Below are 25,356 nucleotides of genomic sequence, written 5' to 3' on the forward strand. Positions count from 1 at the left end.
ACGGTGAGGCCGATATACAACAAACCCTTTCATGTAAAGTATTTATACCAAAAGATAAACCTGAAATCAAAGCTGATAACATGGCCTGTTTAGTTTATATATAACATAATTAAGAGAGAAGTTGCCAAATATAGATTTTTATGAAATAAAATTTAATATTTGTAAATTAATCCTGTATCATAATAATCATTAAGACTATAATATATAAATGATAGAAAGTTTCAAATATTAAACTTGTTTTGCACTTTAAAAATGGAATAATAATCAGGGATCGGATATTCGGATCGATATTTACCTAAACTTGGCAAAATTCCGGAAATTGTTGGGAAAATATGGAGTCGGCTTCTTTTTTATTATAAGTTTAATAAATATGCTCCGGGACTCCGGGATCGCACGAAATGACATAAGATGGTACAAATTTACCTACATGTTTAGTTTATGGCTATTTTTGACAATTTTTGTAAGGAAATATGTTGTTATATAGATCTAACAAGAACAGTGTATGTAGTGTAGCCGCAGCGTGAATTGGCAAAATAATGTAAGCATTTCTCTATACATATCTTACATAACTATTTACTACTTATTATAGTAGATTCAAGGGTTTTAGTTTATAGTTTTCAAGCAAAAGGTACAATTTTGTCAGTTGTACATAAGGTTCACGTCTAGTTAAATCTTGATGGTATTCGTGACACAATGATTTACTCTCAACACCCCACTTAATCTCTAAGATAAAGCCCAAGTACATACCTAAAGTACACGTGGTGACGAATTTTCTTTGTATTGCCCGTCTTTTTTTACCTGCTATGCGTAAGACAATGGCGGTAGCAGAGATAGCGGAAGGGAAAAAATTTGAGACCACGGGCATAATGTCGTCCTTGAAACGTCGAAGGAAAACAATTTCTAAAGTACTCGTAGTTTTAAAAGTACTAGTACTCACGACAAGTTCCGTTAAACTAAGTTATGATAATGATATTTCGCTAGTTGAATAAATCTCAGGTACATTGAATTTAATATTTCTCCATAGTAAATTACATTAAATACATAATAAATAAGCGTATTAAAATGTTCAAATATGAGTTTAGATTGCCTTGTTACATAGTTAACAAATCCCGGGAAATCCCGGGAAATTTATTACGAAAATAAAGTTGAGTCCGTCTCCATACCGTTCACGCCGCCAAAGTTTAGGTAAATATCAATCCGAATATCCGATCCCTGATAATAATGGACCTGTAGCCATTTAATGTCTTACATTACCGATTGAATAAATAATTATATGGTAACTGTATCCGTAAACGCAATATTTTACCGTGTAAAGAAATATAAATACTTTATTTTCTTTTATTTTTCATACTTTAAGGTGCATGTAAATGATGGTTATGTCGACTAGCGACTAAAAGATAGCATGACACAATTTGCGGATTTTCACAGTTTCTCCCAAAACCCAAACAGCGAGAGAATAGGACGAGGGGTGGGTGGTCAAACTCGATAACTCTAGTAAAAGGGTTTTTGAAATTGGAACTATATGTGACATACGTGGAGTTCTAATTTGAATGAAAAAATATAGTTGTCTGTAAAGTCGGTTTACGGACGATAATTTTACGTGATAACGTCACATAACAAAACATTGATAAAAAATTGCATACTTTTTTTTATACGTTACCATGGAGATCTGTGCACAACGTTACCATGGAAATCTGTCCATGACGTTACCATGGAGATCTGTCCGCAACGTTACCATGGAGATCTGTTCCCAACGTGAGACTTTTTTGTGCATGCTACCGGTGTTCGATCGATCGATTCATAAGACGTTATCACGTCAAAAATATTTTGACTTATCGGGTTCGACCTCCTAGTCCTCGAGGAGGCCACATCTAATTTACATTTCTGCGGCAAAGTCGAAGCACTAAGTAATCAGCTTATGACTTTGTGCCGGTGGCTAATATTGAGACGGCGGGACCTTGTGGTTCAAAGGCTCGCTGCTTCTTCAAGGAATTAGGGCGTCGTTTGCGTGAGAGGGGCTGCTATCCTCGCTCTGAGTCGTATCTGGTTCAGCAGGTATCCATGCGGCGGGGAAACGCAGCATGTATTTATTATGAATTGTATCATTTTTAGGGTTCCGTACCCAAAGGGTAAAAACGGGACCCTATTACTAAGACTCCGCTGTCCGTCCGTCCGTCCGTCCGTCTGTCACCAAGCTGTATCGCACGAAGCGTGATAGCTAGACAGTTGAAATTTTCACAGATGCTGTATTTCTGTTGCCGCTATAACAACAAATACTAAAAACAGAATAAAATAAAGATTTAAGTGGGGCTCCCATACAACAAACGTGATTTTTGAACGAAGTTAAGCAACGTCGGGCGGGGTCAGTACTTGGATGGGTGACCGTTTTTTTGCTTGTTTTGTTTTGCTTGTTTTGCTCTATTTTTTGTTGATGGTGCGGAACCCTCCGTGCGCGAGTCTGACTCGCACTTGGCCGGTTTTTTGACTTTGTATTTCTGTGTTTTTGACCTGTGTAATGAATAAATAAATTTTGATATTTACATTTTGGTATCAAAAATTATGTAATTTTGTTATTATTTGCGCGCCATTTCGCTCGTACTTGTTCGTACAGTTGGTGCCCTAACATTAAGTATCCAATTTTCTATAGAAGCTAGTATGGCGACTTGGGCACTTAATGTTGTGGCACTTCTGTTTTATTTTTGTGCAAACAGCAGGATACATTTGGGTAATCCCAAATATCGGGATTCAAGTGCAGAAAATCTATACGCAACAGCAGATTCACCTCAAAACACTTACGATGGCTTTATCATTTTTTACATAAGTACATAAATATAATCCACTTGCTACGATCCTGACATACCTCTTTCGCTTCCGTTACTTACATAACATTCCTCATACACGCTCGCCGGTTTAGGGTACTCTTGACCTGGCCTTTCTTCAGGATTTCCCCGATCTGATCAGAGAAAGTCCGCCGAGGTCTGCTCCTTCCAACTCCCTCTTCTACTTCTCCCTTATACACTCTCTTCTTTCACTCATTCTTTCCACGTGTCCATACCATCTCAACATACCTTTCTCAATTTATCATTTTTTATTCTAACATTCTTGGGACATTTGTTTTTGTATTCTTGCATAAGCAAAATACGCACTGCATAGTAAAGATGAATATCATAATGAATGATGCGAGTATCAATCATTGTTAAAGAAAAGCTAATCCTTTGAAAGGTATTATTTATCTTATTATGACTCATATAACATGGGGAGGGGACTGACCTCACCTAAACTTTTCAATTTGTATATCGATGCCTTGATCGGCGAGCTCAGCAGTACACGTGTGGGCTGTCATATAGATAGGGTATGCTTCAATAACATAAGCTATGCCGATGACATGGTACTGTTGAGCCCGTCGGTCGGTGGTCTGAGATTGCTTATTGAGAGGTGTGAGTCATATGCCCTAGCGCATAACCTTAAATATAATGTAAGCAAGAGCGAGTATATGGTCTTCAAAGCGGGAAGCAAGTGCCCATCACACATCCCACACATTTGTTTGAATGGCATGCAACTGAAAAGGGTTACCTCTTTTAAATACCTTGGGCACTTGGTAACCGACGATTTCTGCGATGACGCTGATATCGAGAGGGAGCGGAGGGCCTTGGCCGTGAGGGCCAATATGATAGCTCGCAGGTTCAGCCGGTGTACAGCGCAAGTAAAAATAACATTATTTCGAGCGTTCTGTACATCGCTGTACACCTGCAGCCTGTGGACTCGATACACGCAAAGGGCTTTTAACGCGATGCGCGTACAATATAATGACGCGTTCAGGGTACTGTTGCGGCTGCCTCGGTACTGCGGTGCGTCCGGCATGTTCGCTGATGCTCATGTGGACGGTTTCCACGCGACACTGCGCAAGCGCTGCGCCGCGACGCTCCGCAGGGTGCGCGACAGCCGCCACAGTCTCCTGGCCGTCGTGGCTGGCAGGTGGGACAGTGGCCTGATAAGGCACTGGTCCTCTCTGCATTTATCTTTAGTACCTAAGATAGTTATTTAAGTTTATTTTAAGTTAACCTTAGCTATAAGTATTAAATTTAGATTAAGATGTACTAACAAAATATGGACCATGTTTGTCTGAATTAAATGCATTTTATTTTATTTTATTTATTTTTATTTATAACATACATACATAATGTAAATTAAGTATCACTTTTGTGGACAATACCTATCATAAAAGTTAACGATTCTAGTACCTACATAAATACAGGATTATATTTGGGCCGTTAGCCATATTGTGCGAGGTGATTAGGTAGGTCATACTGAACAACTTTTTCTATGGGACCAACCCCGAAATGACAAAAAATATTTGCCCTTCCCATAGTGGATGGTGGATGTCGCCACTGGACCAAAATGTATGAAACGGCAAAATTTTTTTTTGTGATTTTCGAGTTGGTCCCATAGAATAAGTTGTTCAGTATGGCCTACCTAATCACCTCGCACAATATGGCTAACGGTCCAAATATAACCCTGTATGGCCTGTATGTACAGTCGACTACAAAGAAATGTATCCACTTTTTCACCTTACTGCCTTGTAATAAGGTGAAAAAGTGGATACATCTCTTTGTAGTCGACCCTACAAAGGTATTTCGTTTTTCGTATTTGAGTCTCAAGTCTCAAGTACTGAAAAAATGTATCACGTCTGTTAGAGTGGTAGCGTAAAAAAATCCCTTAACTTTGCTATGTCTACAGGAAAGACGCGAACGAGTTAACCATACTATAAAATGTGTATGACCCGGCTCAACTTAAAAAAGTCAAAATGTAACTTAAAAATAAAAGTATTTTTCTAAAAACATGACTGCGACCCATATTATAAAAGTACCTACTATTGTACTTTTAGGTAAAGATTAAAATGAGGTCATTGGCCCTGCTGATTTAGATGATCCTGCAGACCGATTCTGATTTGACAATTTGTTACGGATATGATATTGTTCTGATAATAACGTTGAGCGTCGCGTCGCTAGGCGTCTCATGCGAACCAAATAGGTAAATTCGAACGATGTGCCTAATGACACGACTTTCATCGCTTTTCCCATGACGCTCTCACAGGTGTAGCGGTGGCAGCATGGTTCTATTTTTATCGCCTGTCACTATGCCCGTCACTTTCGCACTTACATATACTTGTTAGAAAGTGACAGGTGACAAAAATGCGACCATGCTACCGCCATTGGTTTAAAATCCTCGAGGGGTTTCTTGATAATTACCTATTTATTTATCTTCTATATTCAAAAATAGTTCCGCAACAGTCATTGCATCAATCAAAAATCGATAAGAACGATCGCGTAGGTATTTAGGCTTAAAAACAAGATTATTTTGTTTGTTGTTTGTTTATCTATGTGCTGATCTTTCTTGATTTAAATTACAAAAAATATAGGCCCGTGTATTGTACAACGTTTTACCGTACATAATTATGGCTCTCTAAATTTTCGACATAGGAACGTATTGTGATAGTTACCGCACTAGTGCGGTAAAGTATAGCACCATATGCACTGTAAAGATAGTTAGATAGTTATCTCTGTAAATATATATAATTATGATTTCAATAGGTTGGCAATATACAAATAATTACAGTTTTTCACCTGACTGGTATCACTGATAGGTAGGTACTCTAGGCGAACAAAAAACATAATAAATAGTTTCGATTAGGTACTTTATTTGGTGATTATATCATCATAAGTAATAAGTAGTATGATTTATAGATATCTGGCTAGCATTGTACTACTATACATATTGTGCTATACAATTTGTGTTAAAATTACAACCTCTTAAAAAAATCAAGACTGAACTCGGACTAGGCGCTATTATTACTATCTCAGGTAGGTACCTACGATCAGTATATGCAACATGAATAGGTATATTATGCGCAGTTATACTTTTAATATAAGGTAGGTGTTAACATTAATCTAAACATGTTTCTATTGGTCTTCTGGTGAATACACTGTTCGTAGGATTGTGAAGTATGACCAGGAGTTACTGATTATCTGAAAATAGAATATTATATTTAGAGACTTTAATTTAATATTTTTCTAGTTTCTATTCAATAATTATGTTTAAATTGCTCACGTGTAAGGTATTGATCATACATTTATCTATGGTATGGTATAACTATTTATAATCTTTAGTTTTAGCAGACAATTTGGGGTCGTTCATAATGCTTCCAAGTTTTTATCAAGTATCGTTTCATTATAAAACTACCTACATACAAGGTCTACACTAGGGCTTCCAATACCGGGATCCCGGTATTTCGGGATCCCGGGATCCCGTCTTTTTAAACGCATTTTTCAATACCGGTATTTTTAAAGGCAATACCGGGATCCCGGTATTTTAAAAATGAGGGAAATGCGCAGTATAAACCCTTTAAACCCATTATATTCGGCTGTATCAAAAAGCTTACTAAACGTCAGACGCATCTAGAGTTAAACCAAGAAAAGTCTGCAACGATTTTGATAGCACGCGCAGTGTTATATTAAACGTCAAACTTCTATGAAATTATGACGTACAAATAACACTTGCACTGCATACTGCGTAATTGCGTATGCTATCAAAATCGTTGCAGACTTTACTTGATCTAACTCTAACTGGTCTCTAGCCCGCATTTTATTATTGAAACAAGATCGTTGCCTAATGCGTCAGATAAATATTTGGTGGTTGGTGGTGGATGAATCCTAAAGTTATGTGAGTGATGAATATGATGATAGTGACATTAACATGAACATAATTAGTTGTTATAATTTTATCAAAAAATAAAACAAACGAGCAAGGATAACTGTAATAATGGCAAACCAATTTTGACGGAAATTTGAAAAAATGTTGTCTGGTTGGTTAAGTTGGACTACAAATGTGACTGGTGAGGTGAAGTCAACAAATTGGATAAAATTATTGCCAACCTTGAGTGTGAAATAAAATTATTGCAGATGGCGGCATTGATTCTTTATTGTTGTACGTAGCTTTTAGGACATATCTGGTATTCCAGTGAGCCTTTTTAATTCCCCTTTTTAATTCCCCTTTTTAATAAAACTATATATTTTTAAGCGATTCATATCCAATACCGGGATCCCGGGATCCCGGTATTGATGAAGACAGTTTCGGTATTAATACCGGTATTGTGAGAAGTCCGGTATTTGGAAGCCCTAGTCTACACATAACTAAGAGTGCTATTCGATTTCGTTAGGTATTTGACATAAATAAAATTTAATGCGTTAGGGCCACCCCACATCTAGCGTCTTAATGTCACCAATTGCAAAAATAAAAAGTTTTATTAATTGAGCCCGTACCATGAGTCACTGACAGTGTCAAAACTGACATTTACGCTATCGAGAACGTAATTTACTTTCTATACATCTCGTTTGCACAAATATGTGAGTACGAGCGAGATGTATAGAAAGTAAATTACGTTCTCGACGGCGTTTATGTCAGTGCCAAACTGTCAGTTTGACGTTAAAAACGTCAGTATTTTAGCGTAATTAGTATGGAAATAAATGTTATGGCAACCATCTTATTACTCAATGTGCAGTATCTGAATCAGTTTACAATAATCAAATACCCACCGAAGCCATTACAGCCGGTCTAGCATGAGTTGCGTTCTCGCGCGCGACTCCATACATCTGGCGCGACTTCAAGTATAGACTATGGACTCGCGCGCGATAACGCAACTCATGCTAGACCGCCAGGTTTCTGTATTTCTCAAGACCTTTTTAAAGAAGATGTGAAGATAACAAGTTAACAACGATGCTTACTTTAGTAAATCCTTCATAGCAAATGACAGAATATTTGAACGCAGTCAGGCGTGCAGGTCTTCGAGTCCTGAAAAGGTAACAATTTCGGAGCGAGTTAAAGTCCATTTTTTTATTCGGTAGACTGAAATGACAGTTAATAGTATGAAATGACATTTCATGTTCATACAATTAGCTGTCATTTCAGTCTACCGAATAAAAAAATAGACTTTAACTTGCTCAACGTAATTCAAAACACATGAAAAAACTATAATACGAGCTCGAAATTTTATAATGTTTACCTAGCATTTATTATTTTACTAAAGGTAATAAATAAAATATGTTGTAATATAATTATAGGTGAACCAGGATCTATTGAGGGTGCGCCATATTACGGAAATTTGTTGGTACTAATTTCTAGCAATGGCAACAATTTTAATAATAGACAACATCTACCCTCTATGATAGTTGTCAATATTGACAATGTAAACATTGCTTTGTCTAGTTTCGTGTGAATTATTATTAGACTGCAATAATCATGCCGAAAGTTTTAGATTTTACAGAGAAAAAAGTTGTAAATAGTGTATAAGTATAGTTATTTATTGGAAAAAAACGTGCGGGAGAGAAATTACTTCCATTAAAAACATAACGAAATTAGCATGTGAATTGACGGGTAAGTTTCAAACTTATAGACAAATGTCACTATAGTCAGGTCGTCACGATTTGGTTGATGTCTTAATGACTGAAGAATATTTAGATTCCGATTTTGAGTATAATGTTGAGAACGAGTCAAATTCCTTCATGACTGAAGAATATTTAGATCCCGATTTCAACTATGCTGAATAGAACATATTTGGTACGTTAAATAATTTTATTTGTAAAATTATCTATATAAATTCTTACTTATAACTCTTGCGTTACTTATTGACTTTACGCTATTCATTTTATCTAAATCGAGTCAGCCATTAAAGCGTAAAAACCGAAGAAATATCCAATCATCAAACTTCGCACTTATTAAAGTTGTCGGAATAAAACAAAAATCATCTGCCAATTTCCATTGTCCCCACTATACAAATTGTTGCTATATAAAATTCAAAACGAGCGCCCTCTTGACAATACTCCCAAAGTTCTGGTTTACCTATAAATAAGAGGTTATAGGTGAACCAGGATCTATTGAGGGTGCGCCATGTTGCGGAATTTCACTGGAACTATTTTTTTCATACTACACTGAATTGTCACCCTATACATGAGAATAACAGCGCCCTCTTGACAATTATCATATATTACTGGTTAGGCTATAATTTAATGTGCATCTTAACATAAATGTCAAAGTCCCTTGACAGTCAATCTGGAATGTATATTATTTATTTCTCCATTTTAGACTTCACGGGCCTATAAATCCCGGACTTTTGATAGATTAAGGTAGGTAGGTATTAAGATAGGCTTGCGTGGGGATATAGATCCAACACCCCTTTAGTAGAGGCCCTTTGGAGAGCTTTAATGTCATGTAGAACGCCTGCTGGAACCCGTTCACAGGCGCAACAATAAACACCCATGAACCGGTCGCAGCAGGCATTGGGACTATTGTAGAAAAAGTGAACAGTATACAGGTCTATGGATATTTATAATTATTAACATTACCTGATCATTAGCATCAGCAAAACTTTCTGCGTTTTCAGATTCATTTTATACCAGTCGCATAAAAACGCCGACTCCCCAACTTTAATACTCTAAAACATGATGTGAATTTATTATTACAACCCAATGTTTGTTAAGAATACTGAACAAAGTGATGGATAGAATTATTTTACCGCTCCAATTAGTTTTTCCCCGAAAACGCTCATCATAAATAATTGAAAGAGAACAGACACAATGAACAGCATACAGCCGGGGACATTGTTCCAATCACCTATCTAAAATAAGATAAACTTATCAAAGAAAATACTTTATAAGTAAGTACTTAACTTCCGGCCATTATTCTTATAAAGTAAATTAATTATTTTATTAATTAGTTTGTAATTAAATAAGACTATATCTGATATTAATTAGTCCATCCTTCTTGGAACTGCGATATTACACAAAATCAGACAAAGCCGCCTTGACGATACGCTTCGAAATACCTGCTGAAAATATTATATGTATTTTGTAATTGTTTATTATTTATTTTCGCACAACATATCAGCATTGCGATACAGCGAGGATATGCCGCCAGCATCCTTGGTACAATGCCCCAAGGGCCTATTATCTTTAAATTAATTTACCACCACTACCACTGTATACCTATATGTTTTATTTAAATACATAGTTTAAACAAGTTTTATATTTGTTATACTTTGTTTAACGTACCTGCTTTAAGGTACCTACTTGAAATTAAAACCGCCGGGACCAAGAAAATCACAGGAATATATTTTTCCTTACATCATTTTTTCGGACAAAATATAATAAAATAATATGAATAATAATATTAATAATCAAGGGGAGAGACCTTTGCCCAGCAGTGGGACACTCAGATAAGCTAGGGAAAAAATAAATTAGATTTATATATTGTTTTTACCATTAAGTTGAACCCAAGAGCGCATATTTCTACCGATCCCACCAGAACGTTGAAAAAATTAGGCAACGTAAAGATATCCTCCAAATCTTCCGCTAATCTGAAATAACTCGCTCATTGATGAAATTAAAATATTAAAAATTATACACTAATCAGATTCAGCTATTATTATTTATTTATCGTGTGGCATATACATGTACATGTCATTGGATATTGGATATCGGAATGCAAGTTTGTCGTCAAGGTAGATCACATAAGTTATTTTTTTAATACATAGTATAAGAAAGTAAATATATATTTTTTTATATAGGTATGCGTTTTACCGACGGCCCACTACAGAACATACACTGTGGGTGGCCTGACAATGCTCTTGCCAAGTTTTTTTAAACATTTCGTCAATGAATTAAAAGAAGTACATAAGTAGGTATAAGTTATAAGTATATAAGTAGGTACTTACTCCAGAACATTTTGGTGTTTTTTTATTATCTGGTCTAACATAACACCTGTAGATTGGTTTAGACATATTATTTCGTTGCTTAGGACGGCGAATATTGTGCACACATAAGACGTCAAAGTAAAGTACAGTGCATCCACGGCAGTGAAAAATAATACGCAAATGAAACCTGGAACACAAACCTGGGTTTAAAAAATAATTTTATGAATCAAGATTGCAGAAAATCATTAGTTACGAGCGATTTATTACCGGACTGACAGTGTCAAAACTGACATATACGCTAACGTCTACGTAATTTACTTTCGATACATCTCGCTTACACTATTATGCAAGTACGAGCGAGGTGCATAGAAAGTAAGTTACGTTCTCGATGGCGTATCAGTGCCAAACTGGTGGTAGCCACACTGGAAATGTTCGAGGAAGGTTATAGCGGACGTCTGTCGTTTATCATGATGAAGATCACTACATAGTATAAAACAAAGTCGCTTCCCGCTGTCTGTCTGTCTGTATGCTTAGATCTTTAAAACTACGCAACGGATTTTGATGCGGATTTTTAATAGATAGAGTGATTCAAGAGGAAGGTTTATGTATAATTTGTTAACTCGTGCGAAGCCGGGCGGGTCGCTAGTAGCTAATAAAAAGCATTAATTGTTAGTTATTCTTACCACACATTACTGAAAATACATAAACAAATGTCCACGTCAACCACGTTTCAGTAGAGAATGGCACAATGACAGCGTACGGCAAGATAAAAATCTCTTCATTCGTCGTAAGGTAATGATACAAAATATAGAATGGTGTTGAAAAATTATACACGAAAATCAGCACGGCGTTTAGGACAAAATAGTATTTGATGAGAGTTTTCAACAGATTTATGTCAGGACTCACGATGTCTGTCTTAATAGGGTCCCTCAAGTTTTCTGTACTGAGTCTTTCCAGCTTGTCAGCCAAAGAGAAAACTGTGTTCTTCTTCCTTGCTAAAGCAGCTATTTTCAAAAGGGATAAGATACCGACACAGATGCACGGAGCTAGGCCAGTCAATTCGAGAAAATTTTCCGGTGCCATGTTAACGATAAAGAACACAACTTCTGATGAGACCATTGCGAAAAGCATGGCGTAAAAGATGTAAAACGTCACACCAGTCCTTGATTTATCTTCCTGGATGCCCATGACTGACAAGTTGATCCTGATTTGCCGGAACACCTCGTCGAATGTGGGGGTGCTCATGGCGATGCCGCCTTCGTAATGAAGCTTTTGACTGTTATAGACACTTCTTTCGCTTATTTAAGCTGTTTACTCGTAGGGTTGACAAATCAATCTCAAAATTAATTATAAACTACTTGGGATACATAAACATTAGTCATTTATTAATATTGTTTATATTTATTTGTGTCGTGTGTTCCACCAGTAGTCAAAACTACAGAGCCATATTCGATTAACAATGTCGATCAATTCGTCTTAATAGTCTAGCTAGGTGACATCTAGGAGCACGACCGTGAAGGGCACTGCCAACCTTTTTTCGACGCGTTTCGTCGTATATACATTTCCTTCCAAGAACATAGTTTTGTGTGAATTCTCCTCCCTATACAATATTTATTAGTCTTTAGTCGGGCTGGTTGTATTGTACCTACCTAAAAATAAAAAATCTAAATCAGTCTCTGGCGGAAATTAACTTTGTGACAAGAATATGTAGTTTATCAAACACTATACAGCTCCTAGAGAAAAATAGTAGTTAGAGACCCAAAGTGGAATTTGGCCTCTAATGCGAGTTTGATGCCAGCGCGCCCTGCCCTGTCTTGTGCCATTTCCTTTCAGTTTTCTGTATTCCGAGTATAGTGACAGAGTAGGTCTTTGTCAATCTGGTCTCTCCAGCGGTACTTGGGACGACCAGATGGTGTCCGACCTATAAGGTGTCCAAAGTAAGTAGGTAATTTTAAGCGCCCTATTCGCTGGCATTCTCTCGAGATTACAAAGCTAACGTAGTCTTGCTGATTTTATCTCGCCGGCAATGTTCGGTTCTGACACTAGCAGCCATATTCGAACTTAGGGATACGTCGATATCGTTTCTATATATAATATTTGACGTATCTTAAAGTTTGAATATGGCTGTTGGTCTTCGAGACCCTTGTTTTTCCGGATCTAAATCCTTAAAAAAAAAACGTTTTCTTTAGTAGCCGATAACCCTACTCTGTGGGTGGAGAACAATGTTAAAACAGCGATGACAGCTTTGTTATTTTGGTCTCTGTGATTATAAAAGCCAACACAATCAAAATGACACATCGGCAATTCACTTTTAAATGTCACTAGCAAAGTTTGACATTAAATATTCTGTTAGCACGTCGCATTTAGAACAGACGACAAGTCACATCACAGGCATCTGATTAAGAATGACTCACGCTAGACCGGGCCAGGGCCGGGCCGGAGCTTCCGGAGCTTCGTTTTCTATGGAAAGCACTACGTCATCACCGATCAGCCGTTATAGAAGATGACATGTCGGATGCCTCGGCCCGGGCACGGCCCAGTCTAGTGAGTCATCCTTAAATCAAAGAATCAATGTTAAAAAGGGCGCTTTAAATTTTTATGAGGCAATATAGTATGTTCGTCAACTAAATAAATCAATTCATAATGTTCAGAAGCTCAAAATAAAGTCGCTTTTTTCTTTTCACCGTGTATTACTAACATAGAAGGTAGCATCCTATAGAAGTGGTATACGCGTGCCTCCGTGAGGGACAAAACATATAAATGAATTCGACGAATCACGGTGGTCAATTTACGGTGGGGAATAAAACAAGATGTGAGACTGTGACAAGGACAAACAATAATAGCGCTTTCGCTGCTACTCCTACTGAAAGATACATAAGACTATCCCGTTCTGGCAGTTATCCCCACCACTCATGCCCAATCCAGTTATACTAGATTCATGATTACTAAGCCGAAATTACTCACATTGTTAAAGAGCACTAAGAAAAGGCGTGTACTTAAGCAAGCCTAATCTTGAGCGATGGATATGTGTTCTTATACTGCATTGCAGGAAAGATTGCGGTGCGGCTCAGGTGGCCATCCTCTTAGAACCCTCTTTGAGTAATGGCACCCGAAACTCGGAACAAGCGCACGCTATCAGATCATGGCGAGTTAACGCGGTTGACATTTCTTACCGTCCTAAGAAGTTAGAAGTGCCTATCGATCTTAAGTTACACAAGCTTGGGGAGGGTAAGTTGTTACAAAATGAATTTCATTTTTAATTTAAGCGAGGAGTCTATGTACAGAGTAAATAGGTTATAAATATGTGCAAACCTTTTAAGACTTTCAACAAACCTAACCATATTCTATAACCTTCTACAGCGTAAAATAACGCTAACTCTTCAAAATTCATATTCATGCTACAGAAAATCTTTATTACTATGATCGTAAATCGCGCTGGTAAAGCAGAAAACTGCAGCATACGGCCGAAGTGGGATAATGGCGCGGATATAATCGTCGGCAAACGTAGGAAAATATCCCGTTAGTTATGTAGCCGCGTTCAATATTCTGTACCTATCAGTGAAGGTTTTATTACACTGCATATATGCGTAGAGTACATAAGAAAATATTTAACTAAATAAATGTGCTAAAATAGTCATTAGACAATTACATACTTACCTACCTAGTTATACAATTTGTCCGTTTTGTAATACTGAATTGTCCAGACTACATCACCAAACATTAAGTGCATTTTTATGAGTAAAGTGAAATACGGTGTTTCATTTAGGCACCTCATAAACACATTTTAATATTCCTGTAAAATCCAAAACACACCAAAAAAATTCACGCTCTTAAAATTTTCTGACATCTAAAGAATATCTAATGCAAAAAGATTACTATTACCGAAGTGCTCTCTCTCAAAATATTACCATAGATAACAGTGTGATGAAGACGGTGAGCGAGTGCTTCTATAATATTGTTGCGTGTTTTTTAGTTTACCTTTACAATGGCAAAATCGGTAGTTACCGCACCTTACCCGTAGCGGTGACAGCAGCGAGGACAGTATATTACTTAGGTACATTAATGTTGAATGATCACTATTATTATTTTAAAATACTTTGATAACCAGCCGCTTTTTATTCAGTTTTGGTTTACAAATGCAACTAAAATTCCAATATCTGTTCAAAAGGGACTTGATTCTAAAAACGGAAAATAAGTTTAACTACTTAGCTAAAACATATCGAGTAAAATAAAATGACTGTAAAATCGAATCGCGTATAAAATCTGTGTGCATTTTATTTTTAATTTCAAAGTTCCAGTTAGAGGAATTAAAATCGAACCGAATCAAAACTTTATTTATTCACCTATAGATATGTATCAACCTACTTTGATATCTAAATATTTACTATATCTGAATACGTAATTCTGACAAATTAAATAAACAAATTCAGTGTTCAAATACCATTATGTTATTTGAGTAAGTCGATTATTATAACTGCCGCTGTTCCAACTTGGGGATCCGGCTAACTAACCCCGATCGCATTGCCCACCAACAAAGGCAAAGTTTACCGAATAAGTGTTGTAACAGTGAACAAGCTTCCATTCTCTTTGCTTCGCCAGCCACCGTTAGCCTTATCGGGCAAAATTTACATAATACCTACAAGCCAGGCACTGCTGCTGATATTGCCGCGCGTCGAGATTATCGCGCTCTAAGCCGTCTTCGGTAGACGATGAGACGGGGACGTCATAAATTAATAACTATAACCGCTATCGCTACACCGCTGGAGTTAAGCCTATTGAGGTATCTTGCGACGCGATTGAGGTAACGGTGCAATGAATCTCATTAATATGCGAATGCGGTGAATGTGAAGACCCACAATGTACAAGCATGAATATGAACCATGAATCTATACCTACATTGGAGTTGCATGAGATATACCTAACTAAAACGTAGGGTATGAAATGCAGTAGGAGAACGCATAAGGGAAATCTGTAACTAGGTGTTTTTTTTTATAATTAGTGGGCTTACTCATGGCCACAGACTAACCGAGGCGAAGACGTGGCTTACGATGGAGCGAGCCTGCCCAGAAGGTGTTTATACCAAAACGTGTTCTTAGGAGCTACAAATCTTATTTTAGAATTAAGGAAAGCCACATTCTTATTAAAAGATAAAGATAAGATAAGATAAAAGATAGTTTATTCAAGTAGGCATAATTACAATGCGCTTATGAACGTCAAATAAAGCTAGGTAGCAAAATGATTGGCACCTTGATTCATTTTAAAAATATGGCCCATAGTTAGGTCTTTTATTGAAGAATTTTTTGTTTATTTTTCAAGCAAATAGATTTCGGATGTTTGGAAGTTCTTTAAATGAAATAAATTGTTCATTTGTAAGATTTTATTTTTGTAATCGTTTTTATGTATGAATGTAGACTAAGGGTTTTATTTATTTTTAATTTGCAAGAAGCAGTTCTTCGAGAAGTTTTCTAATTCATACCAAGATCAAAACGATTTTACCTCTCATCATAATTCAAACATTAAGTAGGTACCTTGAATGCAAACGCGTTTGACGGTACCTGTATCTCAGCAACCGTTTCAAGGGTGCATTCGAAACTATTGGATTTGAAACTCTTCCAGTGAGCGATATCACCGCTATAAGAGTTAGGTAAACTATAAAGACTGTATGTCCGTGTACATTGTACTTGAAGTAGTCGTAGAAGTTGACGCTTTATGACCGCACCCATTGGTACAGTCAGCAGCAATAGTTGCTAAGTGGGCGAGGTGTTCAAAATGATCTTGGCGCGACTCTATTGTTGAGAGAATAAGAGCGCCGCAAGGTAATTTTGAATACCTGGCCCGCTTAGAAACTTCTGCTGCTGACTGTAGAAGCTACAGCTTGCCTAGGCGCGACTAAAGTGCTGTACAATATTTACAATTTTAGTGCATATACCACCATGTAGACTGTAGTCTATTGTTTTTCAGCAATGAGGGAAAGTTTCCTTTCTCATTGTTCGTCGGTGCGAATAAAAAAATCGCCATGTATTTTTTAGCTACTTTACAGGAGACAAAAAAAAACTGTTTATTTTCCTGTTTGTAATATATTTGTTGCACCTGTATTTTTTTTTTCAGGTAGATCAATGGTTTTTACATGATACTTATGCAGAAAATAAACAGTTTTTTTCGTAAATTTTTACAATATAAATTATTTTAACCAGAATTTTGCTACATAGCGACTTAAATTTGGTTCACTTAAAATCGCCAGGTGTAAAGTTTAGCGACATAGCGATTTGTTTCCAAAGTAACGTAGCACGAGAAATGATACATAGCTGATTTTAGGGTCAATAAATCGCCATGTGCAATATTATCGCCATCACCCTCGACGGAAAACAAGGCATTTAATTTCGTTATGTGCAAAAAAATCACATAGCTATTTTTTGTACAAATTTTGTTAGTTAGTTTCAAAACTAATATAGATATAAAAAAAATATTGATATAGGTCGACGGAAAATTGAAAAAGGAATTAGAATATGCCAAAATCAAAAAATCGTCAAAAAAACACATAGCGATTTTTTTATTCGCACCGACGTGTTGTAATTTAAAATCTCATTGAATTATCCAAATATACACAACAATGAAGACTGTAACTTTATATACAGAATGCGAGTCTTTATTATTTACTTGTGCCTGTTACAACATTATTGCGCCGTAAGGAAATTTGATTCTCGAAATCAGATTGCAATATCTCAGCGATACGAATGTCGGTGATAGTAGCACTTCGAGAGTTACACGCGCAATTGCCTACTCTATTACATTCCAATTTGATTTATACAGTAGGCTACATTTTAAGTAGGCTATTTGGCTCGAATGATTTAGGTAATATTCTATCTCCCATTAGGATCATTCGAATTTTGATAGATTTTTACCAGGGAGGATTCTGTCGTGCTAAAACAAAACGCTATTCGTAGGTACGTTTTGTAATTACGTACTAGTTTTGGGCTTAGTATGGTGGCATTAGTGTTTAATGGCTTTCGCTTAAGTGATTTAATATCACTTTGCTAGAGATACTGTACATATTGTACTTGCCAGCCTTATTACAAAATTTATAATATATAAATATGATTTTTTTAGGATAAATTAAACACCCCTAAGTACTTCCTGGGAATATCGTTTTATAATTTTATTACCGATCAATCAAGGATAGCAGAAAATATACCCAACCTGTTGCAACGGATAGGACACGAGTTTTTAACATGTTGATACAGTCGATTATGTAATTAATTATCTATCGCTCTCAGCTCTACCCCACCAAATACGTGCCAAATCTGATTAACCGAGGATCTCGGTCTTGCTCGGTCAAAGTTGCTCTAACCTATGAAAATGATTATTGATTATGTAATTTATGTATCTGTGAGTGCATGAAAAAACGGGATGTAGAAATCGTTAAAGCCGTTTTCGAATATTGTTCCCACATTAATATGTGTCGCTTAACTACTAACTCGGGTAAATCCATTCGACCCTCTCATCAAATATCTACCCTATTACCTTTTCTTAAAACCAAAATCGCATAATCTGACAGAAGGATTTACCCGAGTTTGAAGTTAAGCGACATTAGGCGTTTCGTCCATTAGGTTATTTGAGCTTAGGTATAGGGTTGCCAACTATTTTTTGGTGGAATATAGTATTTTCCAGAATAAGGCATCAAAAATATAGTAATTTAAAAAAAATATAGTACTTTTAGATAAAATACTAAACATAAGTGTAAAAATACGTTTAATCGGAAATATAGTATTTTAGCGTACTTACCTACTATATATTTTTCCAAAATTATATAGTACAGAGAGCCACAATATAGTAGTTTGGCAACCCTACTTAGGTATTATAAACTTAGGTCAGTCAATGTTTAGGTAAAATGATCTGTGGAGCGTAGACTGTAGTTTTGAAGTTGAATTAAAGTTCTGCGAGAAGAGAAGAAACAGCACTCAGGAACGCGCCAGCCGGGATACCTTCGAAGTCCGCTTGCCGTACCTCCAATACCACCATTACCGGGTTAGTATGTTAATAAGAACACATATTTATGGTTAATATGTTACGTGTTAAGGCATATGTTGCCTGTAGTAGTATGTAGTGATTAGTGAGTAAGCTACCACGGCGGGAGGCGGTATTTATAGGCGCGCGCCCCACCATAGCCACTTAGGCCACGCCTACTTAAGACGTGGGTGTTACGTGCAGAGTCAGTTTTCCTTTATTCGACCAATAAGCTTACGCTATTACATTTGATTGGGGAATGGGTAAAATATATTTATTAGGAACATAATTGACTTAAATCTAGGCATATAACACAAATAATATTATTAATAACACAATATAAGTTAAAAATACACATGAAAGTAAAGGGTACATAATAAAAACGCTTAAAACTAACATGCTTAATTTTAATGAGCTATACACGACATGATCGTTAGGTAATTTAAAAATAATAATAAATGAATCAAGCATAGGTGATTTCCGGCCAAAAGTTACTATTTCAGTTTATTTTTATTTTTTATTTTTTCAATATTTATATTAAAACCTATGTTACGAAGATGCCGGCGGCTCAGGTGCGTTATTGGTTATTGGAATAGCCTAAGTTATGAGGGATATAAAATGGAATTTGGTCCGTTAAACCCGGTTCCAACCGGTAATTCCAACCGGTTCTCCAGCTAGTTAAACTCATGAAAGCCAGTATAATCACGCCCCTGATTTCTTGATATTGTGATGGATTTTGAGGTCAATATATATTGTTTTGTGTAACGCAGAAACTTAACAGCGGTCGGTAAACGAAGGGTACATGAGAGACACCAAGTTTTGATACAGGTAGGTAAGTGGACGTAGGTAAAGTCTATTTTTTATTCGGTAGACTATATAAAATGACCTTTCATAGTATGAGTCATTTCAGTCTACCGAATAAAAAAATAGACTTTAGGTAGATATTGTTTCGTCTATGACATTTCTCCTACGCCTACTGTTCGCGATGCAAATAATATCTCATTAAAAGCGTCAATGAATGTGTAAGAGCTGAGAGAGGTGCGGGGAGCCGGGGTGCATCTATGCATTTCCGAACAAACCCGAATTGGTTCCGATCTAGACTCCGCGCCAGCCGCACGTCTCTTGCGCTCATTTTTTTATATGTGTACCTACTTTCCGTTTTAAATTCGAATAATATAGTTTTTTGTGCAATTTTCGGATTTTTCACTGGTGTTTTAACTCCCAGCCGTTACAAAAGCTGGTCTTCGAACCGGATCGTACATGTTCCATACGCCTAAGATGCCTAAGATGTCAAATGTTAAAACACGGAGTGTTGCTAAGCGGGAACAGTTGCAATTAGAGGGTACCGAAAACAAAGAAGCGACCGGTACCGATATGCCGCAGGATACCGAAGCTAAAGAAGAACAAGTTCAACCTTCAACATCACAAAAACGGATTTTGGATGTGACATCAGTGATCGCGAGTACAGTCAAGACAGAAAAGACTCGTAAATCTGAGCGCGCCGTTAGTAGTGTGTCGAAAACAAAGAAATCTTCTGTATCTTCTGTAGAAGCGCGCAAAAAGAAGCTGGAGCTAGAAGCGGCGGAAGAGAAAGCACGAATTAGGATGGAGTTAATTGACAAGCGATTGGAAGCCGAGATAGCGGAATTAAATAACGATTACAGTCCACATTCATCGGAGGCCGACAGTTTAGTTTCCAAACGCAGTGAGGTTGCTAAATGGGTGGAGCGAAGTCAGCAAGAATTGGAGTCACGGCCAGTCACTGAACGGAACGAGGGTCTCGAGGGGCCAGGCTTGCCGTGCCCGCCAGCGTTACAGAACGGCGCTAGCACCGACGGTCCAATTCACCAGCTCGCTAACGTACTTAAAGATTTCCTCACAACTAGCATCACTGAAAAACAAAACTCCAAACTCCTAAGCCGTATCAGTACACCCAAGGATCTACCACTGTTCACTGGTGACGCAATGGAATGGCTGCAGTTCAAGATGGCATACGAAGAATCAACTCGATTGTGTCAATTTAGTGATTCCGAGAACTTGTGGCGGCTACGAAAATGTCTCCGTGGCGCAGCAAAAGACGCGGTCCAGGCGTTACTCATCACGGCTACTTCTCCCGAAGTACTTATGTCTACGCTCGAGCTGCAGTTCGGCAACCCAGATAATATCTTGTCGCGTATAAAACAAGAAATAAAAAAATTGAGTTCAGTGGCTCCAGAATACCATAAAGACATTCTTATGTTTTCAAATAAAATTAAAAACTATGTTGCCGCTGTACTCGCACTTAACCGTGAAAATCACCTCGAAGACTCGAGTCTAATCACAGTTGTGTTATCTAAACTGCCTACCATTCTTTTGTCTAAATGGGCGGACTACCGGTACCTACACAACACGGCAAGTACCACGACTAGACTCGATCAACTATCGGATTTTCTCAACGAAGAAGCTATTAAAATATCAAAGTGTAGTGTTACGTTAATTAATGCTCCAAAGGACAATTTTAAGCGTAAATACACGGACAATAATATCAACGCTAAGACTATACTACTACAAAGTGAACAAAGTTATACTAAGTGTCGTTATTGTCACGGAACTAATCACAATCTCACAGACTGTAAGAAATTTAAAAAATCATTACGAAAAGATCGTTGGAGCTATGTGAAGCGGTCCGGACTTTGTTACAAGTGCCTGTTACGTCATCACGATAAACAGCTGTGCCCGGCGCCGGTGTGTGATATTGATAACTGCGGTGAGGCGCATCACCGCTTATTGCATTTCGTACCGACTAACCGTGGTACATCAAGCAACAACCCCGTCGTAGAAGAACCGCCCGAGACTGAAAACACGGAAACTCAAGTCGTTACTCATATTGACTGTACCTCCGAAAGTGTTGTGTTAATAAAAGTCGTGCCAATAAGTGTACACGGACCTAATGGAACTATTATAAACACGACCGCGGTCCTTGACGACGGTACTAGTGTGTCGATGATAACAGCTGGTCTGGCCGCCCGGGCCGGCCTGCAGGGACGGCCCAAGTACTTACGTGCGCGTGGTGCATGGCACAATGCTCAGTTAGCGTGCGAAACGGAGCAGATAGATAACATTACGGTGTCTAATAGTGACAAAAAACTGTTTACGTTGAGCGCGCGCAGTGTGAATGAACTGGATTTACCTAAACAATATATCAACTTAGTTAATTGTGAAAAGTTCGCGCATGTTCAAAAGTATAAAAAACATTTTAGTAACGGACAGTATAAAAAACCTGAAATACTAATCGGCCAAGATAATTATCATTTGATATTACCATTAGAAATCATAGGTGGAAGTACACACGACGAGCCGTATGTAACTCGTACTCCGCTGGGCTACTGTGTACACGGCAGGGTTCCCTCAGGTGTGACGTCATCACACCGCGCACTGTTTACAACCCTGCATTTAACTACTTATGATGTCGACGACGCTGACGTCACCGAGAACAACCGGTTGCTTAATGATCTACACGAGAAGGTTCGCCGTAACTTTGCAGTGGATTCGATGGGAATTTCTACTAAACCGCGGCTGAATAGCGAAGATGAACGCGCTCGTGAACTGCTGGAGCAAACTTCTACTCTCGTTGACGGCAAATGGCACGTCGGTTTGCCCTGGAAAGACGTGAACTGTGTTATGCCCGACTCATTTCCCCTTGCGATGTCACGCTTAAGAAATGTCGAGCAAAAGATGTCAAAGAATAGCGCATACAAACAGAGGTATATGGAACGTTTTGAACACTTATTCGAAAATGATTATGCGCACGAACTACTCGACACTCAAGTTACGCCAAAAACTTGGTACTTAGGACATTTTGGAGTAGACAATCCAAATAAGTCAAAACTTCGGCTTGTTTTTGACGGCGCAGCTACCACGAACGGATTTTCTCTAAACGACTACTTATTAAAAGGGCCCGACCTACTCATGTCTCTCTTCGGTATAATGCTCAGATTCCGCGAGCACCCTATCGCCATATCTGGTGACATAAAGGACATGTTTCTGCGCATAAAAATAAGACCCGAAGATCAGAATGCATTCCGATTCTTATACAGAAAAGAACCCGAAGAACCCGTGAGAACGTATGCGATGTCGTCCTTAGTATTTGGGGCTTGCTGTTCGCCATTTATTGCCCAATTTATCAAAAACAAGAACGCTCAACGCTTTGAGTCATCACATCCGTCAGCCACGGAAGCTATACATAAGCAACATTATATGGATGACTGGATTGACAGCGTGCCAGATGAAGAAACAGCAATCAAGTTGATACGTGAAGTTAAAATGATTCATAAACAGGGAAACTTTGAAATACGCAACTTTATGTGCAACAGCCCAGCAGTACTCGATAGCCTACCGAAAGAAGCCCTAGGTGAGATGGCCGTAAAGTTCAAAACCGGCGAGCAGTACGAAGGCGAGCGAACTCTCGGCCTATTGTGGCGTCCAGTTGATGATACCTTGGGGTTTGACGTATCGTTTAAAAAAATACCGGAAAGTATTATAAATGGACAACAAAGGCCAACAAAGCGTGCCATGCTGCGCGTTGTGATGTCGATTTTCGATGTTTACGGATTTTTATCGCCAATTACTATTATAGGAAAACTGATTATTCGTGATACTTGGCGATTAAATATATCTTGGGATGAAGGTGTACCTGACGATATATACGATGAATGGTGCAAGTGGACGAATCTACTTAAATCATTAGATAATGTGAGACTGCCCAGGTACTATAACGACGCCGCGGCAACGAGCCCCGCCAGCGCAACGCACACCGAGCCGACGCAGAGTCAGCTGTCGCTAGGCGGCGACGCGCCCGTCCCGGCCTTATCGTTATCTATGCCTGCGCCGCCGCATAATAATAAATATACAAACCTGCAGTTGCACCTATTTTGCGACAGTTCATCTATAGCTATGTGCGCGGTGGCTTACTGGAGATGGGAATGTAATGGATTAATACAAGTTGCATTTATAGCTAGCAGAAGTCGTGTAATGCCTAATAAAACCTTATCAATTCCTAGGGCGGAATTACAAGCTGCTGTTTTATCTGCTCGCTTAGCAGATGCGATAACAAAGGAACATAAGATAAAGGCCGAGCGACGAACCTTTTGGAGTGATTCGAGTTGTACTTTGCATTGGATAAGGAATGCCGCGCGTACCTACAAACCGTACATATCACATCGCTTAGGCGAGATTGACGAGATGACGCTCATTAGTGAATGGAGGTACGTGCCTACAAAATTAAACATAGCGGACTTGGGCACGCGAAAAAACTATGACTGCCGCATTTTGGAAAACGAATGGCTTCATGGACCGACCTTCCTCCGACGTGATGAGTGTGACTGGCCAACCGATGTACTGAACCCTGAAATAAAAAACACAGATGATTTAGAATGTGTAAATATTATACAAAATAATGAAATTGACTTACCTGTGCCGGACCCAACAAGATTTTCTTCCTGGTTGCGCCTACTTAGGTCTACTAATATGGTACTTACCTTTATAAACAAATGTAGAAAACATACCATTGAGAAAGATGTCACCATGGAGAAAGCTGAAAGTTTAATTTTGAGATATTCTCAAGCTGAAAGTTTCGGACAAGAAATAAGTGACCTTGAACAAGGAAAACACATTAATAAAAATAGTAAAATACTTACTTTGTCACCGTTCCTCGACGAATATGGAGTCTTGCGCGCGGCGGGCCGCATCGATGAGGCTGCAGATGTTTCGCCGGCAATGAGAAGACCTGCAATCCTAGATGGTCAGAATTATACGGCGCGCCTGATTGTAAAATATTATCATACCAGCTCTGCGCATGGATATCAGGAATTGGTTGTAAATAATATAAAACAAAGATACTGGATTACAAAATTAAGACCTACCGTTAAAAACGTTGTATCTAAGTGCATGACCTGCCGACTTAAAAAATGTAAACCAGAGATTCCCAGAATGGGAGACCTACCTGGTGCTAGATTGGCTCACCATCAACGTCCTTTTACCTTTTGTGGCGTAGATCTGTTCGATCCTATGGAGGTAACTATTGGGAGAAGACGCGAAAAAAGATATGGCGTCCTGTTTACCTGCTTAACGGTGAGAGCTATACACCTGGAGACCGTCGCATCACTTACCTCCGATTCCTTCATCATGGCTCTGCGCCGCATGGCAGCAAGACGAGGCTGGCCTCAGCAATTGTTTTCGGACAATGGGACGAATCTCCGAGGTGCCGATACTGAACTTAGAAGGTCGATTCAGGAACTGGACGAGGAGAAACTCAAAGATGGAGCGATGAACCACGGGGCAAAATGGACTTTTATTCCCCCTGCTAGCCCACACTGGGGAGGTGCATGGGAGCGCCTAATACGAAGTGTAAAGGTATCCCTGAAAACCATACTAAAAGAACGAGCTCCTAGAGAGGAGACTTTAAACACGCTACTCGCTGAAGTTGAAAATATAGTAAATAGCCGACCGCTAACCCACGTTTCTGTCGAGCCAAATAGCCAGGAAACTTTGACACCTAACCACTTTCTTGTGGGTACCTCATCCAATCTACCACACATTGGAGTCTTTGACGGATCAGAGTTTTTTCTACG

The 25,356-nt window shown here is 38.3% G+C and overlaps 1 protein-coding gene across 1 annotated transcript; it reads right to left on the bottom strand.

Annotated features, from left to right (window-relative positions):
- Window positions 1–5,908: 5,908 nt before the first annotated feature.
- On the bottom strand, window positions 5,909–12,014 carry LOC134656264 (putative odorant receptor 92a). Its single transcript, XM_063511781.1, has 7 exons — window positions 11,428–12,014; window positions 10,766–10,931; window positions 10,312–10,408; window positions 9,569–9,670; window positions 9,399–9,487; window positions 7,782–7,848; window positions 5,909–6,026 (listed from the first exon to the last, which is right to left on the bottom strand). Exons 1-7 carry the CDS (start codon window positions 11,987–11,989, stop codon window positions 5,961–5,963), a joined length of 1,149 nt encoding a protein of 382 aa, XP_063367851.1. The 5' UTR covers window positions 11,990–12,014; the 3' UTR covers window positions 5,909–5,960.
- Between the last annotated feature and the right edge of the window lie 13,342 nt (window positions 12,015–25,356).

The sequence above is a fragment of the Cydia amplana genome, chromosome 18, assembly GCF_948474715.1.
Source record: "Cydia amplana chromosome 18, ilCydAmpl1.1, whole genome shotgun sequence".
Lineage (NCBI taxonomy): Eukaryota > Metazoa > Arthropoda > Insecta > Lepidoptera > Tortricidae > Cydia > Cydia amplana.

Bases quoted from the DNA above. Each gene is read 5' to 3' on its own strand.
- LOC134656264 (XM_063511781.1), bottom strand. From the start codon at position 11,989: ATGAGCACCCCCACATTCGACGAGGTGTTCCGGCAAATCAGGATCAAC. The intron at 9,488-9,568 runs GTAAAATAATTC...ATCATGTTTTAG, and splicing joins GGGAAAAACTAATTGGAGCG to AGTATTAAAGTTGGGGAGTC. The intron at 7,849-9,398 runs GTAATGTTAATA...TTACCTTTTCAG, and splicing joins TTGCTGATGCTAATGATCAG to GACTCGAAGACCTGCACGCC.